This window comes from Ptychodera flava, chromosome 22 (assembly GCF_041260155.1).
Source record: "Ptychodera flava strain L36383 chromosome 22, AS_Pfla_20210202, whole genome shotgun sequence".
Lineage (NCBI taxonomy): Eukaryota > Metazoa > Hemichordata > Enteropneusta > Ptychoderidae > Ptychodera > Ptychodera flava.
Window position 1 is genome coordinate 24,378,096 of NC_091949.1, and position 9,309 is coordinate 24,387,404.

Sequence of the window (9,309 nt, forward strand, 5' to 3'; positions counted from 1 at the left end):
TGGGCACACAATGCGAAAGCCAATCTGTACAGCGCCCTCATGTGAGAAGCCACAAAGTCACGCCAGAATTTCCTGGATCAGCTCTTTCAAAGTACATTTTTCAATGATGATAAAGTCCTTATCATATCATGTCAGTATCCCAGCCCAGGTGCCAACCCACAGAAAATTAATTTATCAACTCCAAAGCAAACAAGCGATAATAGAACACTGAAAATATTGATGACTCACCAAGTCAAACTCTAAGCTTAAGCATCGAAATAGTATAAACTTTGCATGACTGGTCTGCATCGCATGCAGTTGACTTGAAATTTCTTCTGATTGTTGCTAAAATAAGGCCAGGAGAGTGAACAACGAATTTACCTACATGGCTTTTTTTCTCCCTGTACTGACTAACAATTTTCCCTTGAAAAAGCAACAAAAGTTGTTACAAATAACTTTTGTGGCGCAATTTATTCAGAGTACCTGATGAGCGGCCGTGGCAATTGTTGTTCATAAATAAAAAATATAAATATGGTCAATAAATAGTAAATAGTAAATAAATACATAGTAATGATTCTAAAACATTTGTTGGCTTCTAACTAATGATATATTCTTGCAGCAATGGCATTGAATGTCATAAAAGCACTGGTCCGGATAAATTTACTAATTCCTAAAGAAGCTGAATATCCCACATCTAAACACCACTCCGTAGATGTAACGGTCGACTCCTTAAGGTAGAACGCGCCTCGGGGACAGATATTCAGACTCTCAAACTTTTTCAATTCTTTTCTGATATACCACTTGTGGGGGTTCATTTTAAAGCTCTTGGTGTAAGAAAACTTTTCACCACCTTAGTTTTTCGAAATTCGAAAATTTTATTTTCCTCCACAGGGATGGCGGCCATTTTGAATTTTACATATCCGTAAATCTTGGGTTATTTGTTTCTCTAGTACCAAAATTTGCACGGTGACCCCAGATTTTTATTCTGTACTTTGAAAGAGAATGGTTGAAAGATTCCTTCAGGAAAGTTTGAGCGAAAGTTTAAATCTTTCATTTTCGAGGCGCACACTACCTTAATGATCGCAAGTATTTCGTCTCTCTGGAATTTTTGCTATGCAAACCATGATTAAACACAAGTTACACACTACAATTTTCTTGATCTGACTTTTATTTACCAAATCATTTTGTGAGTTCAGTTTCGTCCACACAGATTTACATTTACGTCACAAAATGGAAAAAATTCTGACACATCACTGGAATGTTTCACATAGTATGTACAACGTGTAGGAATTCAGAATCACGGTCATTTCCATGTTCACCTGTGAACTAACAGTGTCTAACAACACACGCAAAACAGACGAAAAAACGAACGATAAAACACGTCAGATTAATTGAAAATACTTATCTTGCATTCATCGTGAACGCTAATACTTTTGGAATTCCTGAATATTTGATAAAAATAAAGTGTAAGGCTTGATTGTCGTTTCAACACTTTCCATGAAAGTCACTGAACTTAAAAGATCACTGATTGGTTAGTCTGTCCGAATACTGATTTATGCAAATAGTTCCTCGGGGTCGTCTTCACGCACGAACTTGTGGGCGAATTGACGATCCGACCTATAGACTGTGAGTCACCCGGAAGTCGTGATTATTCGTAATTACTTCACTTTCCGGGGGCATGATGTTTTGAACATTTTAAATGCCAACATTAAACGTCATCTACGTTTTGATAGGATGTAATCATTTTGCTTTTTATGAGAACACAAGCTTTGTAGGAAAGAACAGCACTTCATGGTTTCACATTATCTGATGTCCACAGAAAATTACAAATAGAGATTTCGCAAATCTGAGCAAGTTTCAGTTTGCAAACCAAACTGGAGATTGGATAAACCAAAGGCTAAACGGTTTATTACCTTTCCCAAGGAGATTTATAGGTACGAAACTTTTACAGTGGATATTTACAGCCATGCCCGTATTCTGGACAAATGTAAAAACATCATCGTAAAGTATGATTTGTCCAAGTATATTATTCAATGCTACAACACACAAACACTTCTCTTATTTGAACACATTATGGTATACACAATATTCTCCTGTTAATGATTTCGTAATTCTCTATGATTAACTTCCCACTAATGACGATCTTTTCACTGAGTAACAAAATTCAATCCCCACCATAAACTATTGCATAGTCCGAAATCCTGATTAAGTATACAAAACTATTTACATGTAAATTTCGTGACACAGTCCTTGCGTAGCAGGTCGTGTCGCCTTTTTTTCTCAAACAAAACGACCCTTTGTTACGAATACTGCACAATTGATACAGTATTCACAAACATAAAGTGATTGTAGCGCAAAAAAGCATCCTAATATCGTAATAAAGGTCACATCTGAATGAATTAAATGCATATTGTAAAGTGCACGGAATCGTATTGTTTACGGCAACAAAAATGATATTTACATAACTACACTAGCATAGCTGCTTTGGAATTACGCCCTGACTAAACTCTACCGCATAAGAGATAGATCGCGTTATCGATTATTTGGTTCTGACAGATAGCCCTTCCTTTTAAAGCATTCTTTGGCACATTAGTTTGTGTAAATGCTGGTTAATTAACATTTTAGTTCGATTTCCCATCACCCTGGAAAAAAAAATATACTATGTGTCTGTAATAAATACCCCATTGTGACTTTATCTCGTGAAGCATCAACATCACCTACGGGAGTCTCCGACATCTTCCCCCTGTGAAATGATTCTCCAGACTCCGATAAAGCTTGACTGGGGAAAGATAGCTGTACACGAGTGCCAGTCGGAAGGTGTGTACCATCTGAGGACAAAAAGTCTTACAGTCACGTGTTCATGGCTCTCTATCGCGTGCTGCCTTGGCGTCGGTACAAAAATCTGCGAAGTTTCAGTGCCCACGGAAGAGTAATCCCCTGCGTTGCAAAGCGTCCCTTCAAAATGGCGAGTCGGAATCAGATAGTTTACTAGTCCCACTGAAAGAAGTACATAGTGTGCAATTAATAAGTAGGCTGTATACAAAAGACACGATGTGAAAAAAGTTGAGCACGCAAAATTTGTACAGGCGATATCTACAGGTAGGACCGAGGTGTAAAAGATGAGCAAATATTAGACTGGCATAACTCTTTTTTTTTCAAAATGATATCGTAGGGCACTCACTTGTGAGTCATATACTGGGTTTTTGAGTGAAAATTTCGACCAGGACCCATAATCCTCTTCTCTGAGACGACCATAGCTGTCACTTTGGCGCCTGAAATAAGAAAAATGTTAATGTTTCCCACTTGTCCCGAAACAGAGCTAAGAATAATACAAATATTGTTCATATACTGTAAATGAAATCATGAGGTACGCATTGGGGAGAAACATACGATTATTTGGTTAAGTAATGTTGGTGAAAATGTGCAGGTATGGTATAAAGTAAACACCGGTTGTCCACCAACTTCAGTCCACACCAAATCCCACTTTCACTTCTAGCGACACGCGATTTTGTGAGACGAAGATCGGGCGGAAATTCATCCCCGGGTGATATCAATTCGTCGATGGCTAAAACTTTGGACGAATGGAAGAGAAATATCGCCGTATCTCTGCTTATGATTAAAGGGCCAGGTTGTTTATCAACCGTATCTAAAAGCAAATTAACAAACTTCATAAACATTTCAATGGAAAATGAAGGACTATCACCGTGCAAATACTAAATGTTAACAAGAACTAATGCGAGAACAAGGGATTGAGGACTGCCCCTTTAACGTAGTACGAGCCTCGTAAGTGAAATGCTTAAAGGTCTTTTGGAGATCCTTGGGATCGCCTTTGTTCTAGTCTGTAAGAGGATTATGGAGTTGTGATAGCCTTTTGTTTTCCATTGAAATTGTAATCTTAGTGGGTTAATTTTCTGATGAGACAATCTTGTGCCAACGAAGGCCTTTAAACTTTTGCTCAAACTTTCTTCAGTGAAACGTTCAACCATTCACTAAATCAAATAAAAATCAGGGGTCAACGTGTTAAGGAAGGTACTTAACAAAACAAATTGCCTAACACTTCCCGATATTTGAAATTCAAAATGGCCGCCAATATAAAATTTTCGATTTTCGATCATAGTATAGACGGTGAATTTTTTCCTAATTCAAGAGCTTTGAAATGAGCAACCAAAAGCGAGTGGTAGACCAGAAAGTATTGAAAAAAATTGGGAATCTGAATATCTGTCCCCGAGGCGCTGCATTCCGCTTACATTTGTAAATCTAGTAATCTACAACTACGTCAGGATTGACGATGTCAGGATTATTCGACTGAAATTGATCCATGGCTGGTACATAGGATACCTAATTGTCATGAGGTACTTCTATTACGTGCTGGTCGTGGGGTCTGGCTTACTCACGGTTTGGACATCACTCGATGCCAAAAAGGACATCGCTATCAGGCAATGATGACGTGTGAATGGCCGTACTTCAAATCTTAAACCGAGGACAGGTGTCCGTAAGCAAATCGGTCAGCGTTATCAAGATAACAACTCAATTCAAATGAGATGTATTTGTGTTCCGGGAGTTTGTCGCTATAGCAAAGTTATAAAACAGAGAGCACAGTACAGTATGTTTTGAAATACGTCATTTGAACCGAAGCGATAAGATATAATATGTTCTTTCTATATTATTGGCGGAAGAAGACAAAGATGGCGAAAATGTAGTAAAAAATGTTACCTCTTTCGCCTGTACACGAGACATGCTCCGATGAGAACAGCGACAACGATGAGAACAACCACAACCACGGCGATGACCACGCTGGTAGGGAGTCCGCCTCCAGTACCACCGCTGACGCTTTCCTTCGTTGACGCTGCCGTACTATAATTGACCGTACCATTTACTTCAGTTGTACCTGTCCGGCCAGTTTGTGCTTTTGTTGGGCTAAATGTTCCCTTTGTTGGACTGTCGGTGGATTGTTTGGTCGTCGGTTTCGGCGTCAGCTTCGTGCTCTGTTTTGTTGATGCGGCCGTCGATGTTGAACCGGGCGCTTCAGTTGAGGGTTTCGACGTTGAAACTTTGCTTGCGGGCAAAGGTGTTGGTGTTGTCTTCGCGGGAGCTGCAGGCGTTGTTCCTGATGGCTTTGGTTCGGGTGTTTGTACGGTAGACCCTTTACTGTTGAGTGTTTGACCGTTTGTCGTTTTCGCGGGTGTTGTAGACTGCTGTTGAGTGGCAGACGACGAAGCTGTCGCAGCGGCGGACGAGGCAGCGCCAGCGGGCGTCGATGTCTTGGCAATTGTCGAAGCTCTCGGTCCCGTCGTTTCTTTGTTAGCCGTTGTTGAACCGGACGTTGATGATTTAGCTGGAGTGCTGGCTTTAGCCGTTGGCGTGGTACCAATAGAGGGTGAAGTGGCAGCTTTTGGAGAGGTAGAAGACGCCTTCGGAGAGGGAGAGGGAGCCTTTGGCGAGGTTGAAGCCTCTGGAGAGGTAGAGGGCGCCTTTGGAGAGGTAGGAGAAGCTTTTGGAGAGGGAGATGTAGCCTTAGGAGATGACGTGGAAGCCTTTGTAGGTGGCAGCTGCGTTGTCGGCTTAGCGGGTGTGCTCCCTTTCGGTTCTGCTGACGGCGTTTTTGTTACTTCAGTGGCACCCGTCTGTGAGGCGGTAGAGGCGCCTTCAGCCGTCGTTGACTCCGCCTTTTGTGCCGGCGTAGTCTGTTCCCCAGCTGTGTGCGTGTCTGTGGCACTTGACGGGGTGGCACCACCGGCGACGGTACTTTTGACTGGCGGCGACGGTTTCGTTGGAACTGTCGATGCCATCGCAGGTGTTGGCGAGGGTGACGGTTGTCTCGGCGGGCTTGTCGCAACATCACTCGCCGTCGATTGCTTGGGGCTACCTGGAGGAGTTGGAGATGCTGCAGCGGTAGGGGCGACGGTAGTTTTAGTTGTACCGGCCACTGTTGTTCCGGAGGCTACTTTGGAATAGAACGTGCAGAAAAACAATTCATTAATATCCTAGCCTTATGTAAATGTGAGCTGCATAAAGATTTGTACGGCTTTCTGAGACATGGCGTTAATTATTTAAAGAAAAGTGAATTAAGTTTTCTCGACAAAGAAAAAAAGACACAACAACGACTTTGTCCAACAGTGGGGCTTCCGATAAAAACTGTGCAGATTTCTATGAAATCAAGCAAAAAGCAAAGATGGGACCAAATATAAAATAATTACCTCTAATTCATACAAAGATAAACCTGCCCTTGAACAAAAAATTGAAACATGTCATATCCAATGCATTTACAGAGGATAATTATCATCTTCTGAGTTTGCGAAAATGTAATAGCGCATCTTTTTTGTAAAAAACACGATTTCATTCTTTTTTGTCACATGTGCTTGATATTTTGAAATGAATCAACAGATGAATATGTGAACTCAGCGCAGGCGCAGACACGATATCAGATTTCAGTAACTTTTGCACAGTGGCCGTAACCGTGAATTATCATTGCTGAAATCGATTCCTTCCCGACATCAAAGGACGATGACCTTGATTGACCTCTACTGAGACCTCTGCCCCTGATTCTCAACTCATTTAATCATTGACGATATGTCTCGAGACAAAATATCGATGGTTCTACTAACTGAGTCACAAAAGGACGCTGGATGTCATTTTGTTTCCTGTACACAGCATCCTGGATATTTTGCTATGCACGTAATAGACACAAACATTTGCCTTTTCGAAGGCGCACCTTACCCAAACAATCTAGCCATACCCTTTATAGGCGTCGTGACTGCGCCCCGGACAGCCAATTTGCAATATACCAGCGATATCATGTGCCACACACACAATTAGCTCATTAATTAGCGAAACATTTGGTCAGATGTGAAGTGTCTCTCTTGCTGTTATCAGCCCGATCATTTCCTGTGTCAACAGTTGTGAAATGTAAACACATCTCCTGGTACAAATCATTTCTTTCAGGGGGTGGCTGCTCACGGTGATAACTTCGAAGTGGTAAGAATAACACAAAATTTTACATAAAATACAACACTGCTAATAAAGTATTTCTTTTCTACAAATACCGTTTCTTTTTCATTTTTTATAAGACCAAAGTATTGTAAGATTGAAATGCTATACGCGTTTCGTTAGCTCCCCAAACCTCCTGCATTATGGTTTCTTCCAAACGAGAAATCCACTAAGCGGTCGTCAGAATTTGTGGCGGTAAAAGTTGAGTTGAAAAACTTTCGCCTTTCACCGTAATAGCTGCTACAATGTACCAGTTCCAAATTTCATACCGTGGTAGAACGCGTCAGGTGTACGCAGAAAAACAACTGAAATGCTACAGCGAATTGATCGCCTTCATCGGTGAAAATATACCATCGCTGCAGAATACCACTTTTCAGTTACAATATACCAACGACGAAGGAACTGTGATTACCGTGAGTGACAATGATTACGACCTTCAAGACATTTACCGGTGTGCTGTACCGATAAAAAATGCTGATTACGTACGAGTAAAACTTGTTGTTAGTGAAGGCTGCTCGCCAGCATATTCACTGGCAGGTAAGCACGGCAACGCCAATACCAGCGAAAATCGGGACAGAGATCAAGACGATGGTAAAAATACCTCAGGTACTGAAGTACACGCCGAGGGGAGCAGGCGAAGTTTGCGTGCAAGACAGCTGCAATTTGAAAACGTGGAGAAAACTAAAAAATGGAAGGAAAAGAAAGAAGAAGATATCTGTGAAGAGCTAGAGGCATTGAAAAGCGAAAAAGTGGCAGTAGTTGCGCAGAAACAAGAAATGGATAGACCAGTTGCCGAGGCTAAACCTGTGGGGAACAACCTACGAAGTACGTGCAACATTTGCCACCGCCGTGGACACAAATCAACCGGCAATAAGAACAGTGAAGGTTGCCTACTTGGTGAACCTTGCCGAGGTTATATTTTCTGCGGAAGGCAGGACAAGCATCGTCACGATTACATGGCCCGACTAAAACAGCTTAAAGAAAGAGAGAGCCAACTAGCTAAACAGATATCGGCGAAAGAAACTGAGCTCAAGCAACTGCACGAATTCCAAAGTCGATCTGCAAGCGTGTTTACATCCGCTATCACGCCACGACTATTTGCCGCTTTCCCTGAAAAATACAACAGGCGTACAACAACTGGAAAGACTGCACTCCTGCACGACATAAGTATTTTACGGAAAGTATACAACAACCAGGCAAAAAACATCCCGATACTGTGCAGCCCTCAAGATGACCGTCAAGAATTTGAGCGTGCCATTGCGGAAGCGGGGGATCGTGAGAGACGCAAGGACCCACAGGAAAGCTGTACAAAAATTTATGATATTCTGATAAATATAAAGTAATAAAACATTTTGACGCGTTCTAACATCAGTGAGTATGGTATTTCGTTGCTTTGTCATCCCTCCATCGGTCCGCAAACGGGTCACGTGTATCGCAGTTAACCTTTGAACTTTCACCCTTCCCACTGTTCTTTCACTTTCTTTTTAATATTCACACACCCTTGTTTTTTGCCGCTCTACAACAGGTAACATGAAACAGACTAAAGCTTATGAGCACACACGCTTGACGAACATTTAGGTCTGTCAGGCAGGCTTTGTAAGACTTCTTCACAATCACCATGGCAACATCCGTTTACCAGTACGTAGGTCGATTTGGCAATGAAGTATTTTTGTACAGTTAGGTTTATCAGAAATGTATCAATCCGACCAAATTTTTTCAGCTGCCGATAACTGCTTCCTTCGATTTACCTATAACTTCCGTTGATATGAGTATTGTTCACTCCGTTTGTAGGGTACATCTGCGACCATAGATTACGTTTGTACAGTCGTATTAGTTGCCTATATATCTCTCTCGGCTTTCAGAGTTACTACTCTTCAAACTGAATTGTGAAACTTGTATACATAAATGAGTGGTTGATTCGCAACGAGATATTGTTCAAGGAAAGCAAATTATTTCTTGTTTGGTTGTTTGGAATGTTTGAACTCAAACAACTACTGTCTGATGTCTTATTTACAGGCTCTGTGATTGGTCACAGCTGAATAAATGACGAGGGTTCATCGCAAAAACTTACAGGTCATAACGTAACAGCATAAACATTTAACATCGAAAGTCTAACCCTTTGGAACATATTTTATCGGGAGAGATTGGCAGGAAAAACACTAGAGTGGGCTTGCTGACGCAAAAGCAGGGTCCGATCCGCACCGCTTGGCGAGTTCGTCATGGTACCACAGATGTTTTACAAGGATGATCCGCGTGGCAAGCGGAGATGACGTAGATGATTTGCGGCCGAGGCTTTTCACTTCGTGCGACCGACCATAGCAATCTTCTGGCGCGGACATATTA

The 9,309-nt window shown here is 41.7% G+C and overlaps 1 protein-coding gene across 1 annotated transcript in view; it reads right to left on the reverse strand.

Annotated features, from left to right (window-relative positions):
• Positions 1 to 1,129: 1,129 nt before the first annotated feature.
• LOC139123016 (uncharacterized) overlaps positions 1,130 to 9,309 on the reverse strand; it is a 12,286-nt gene continuing 4,106 nt past the window's right edge. The window contains exons 2-4 of the mRNA XM_070688955.1: positions 4,693 to 5,923; positions 3,161 to 3,251; positions 1,130 to 2,976 (exon numbers count right to left, since the gene is read on the reverse strand). Coding sequence (XP_070545056.1) covers positions 2,968 to 2,976; positions 3,161 to 3,251; positions 4,693 to 5,923 — 1,331 coding nt within the window. The 3' untranslated portion in view covers positions 1,130 to 2,967. The remainder of the gene's footprint in view (positions 2,977 to 3,160; positions 3,252 to 4,692; positions 5,924 to 9,309) is intronic.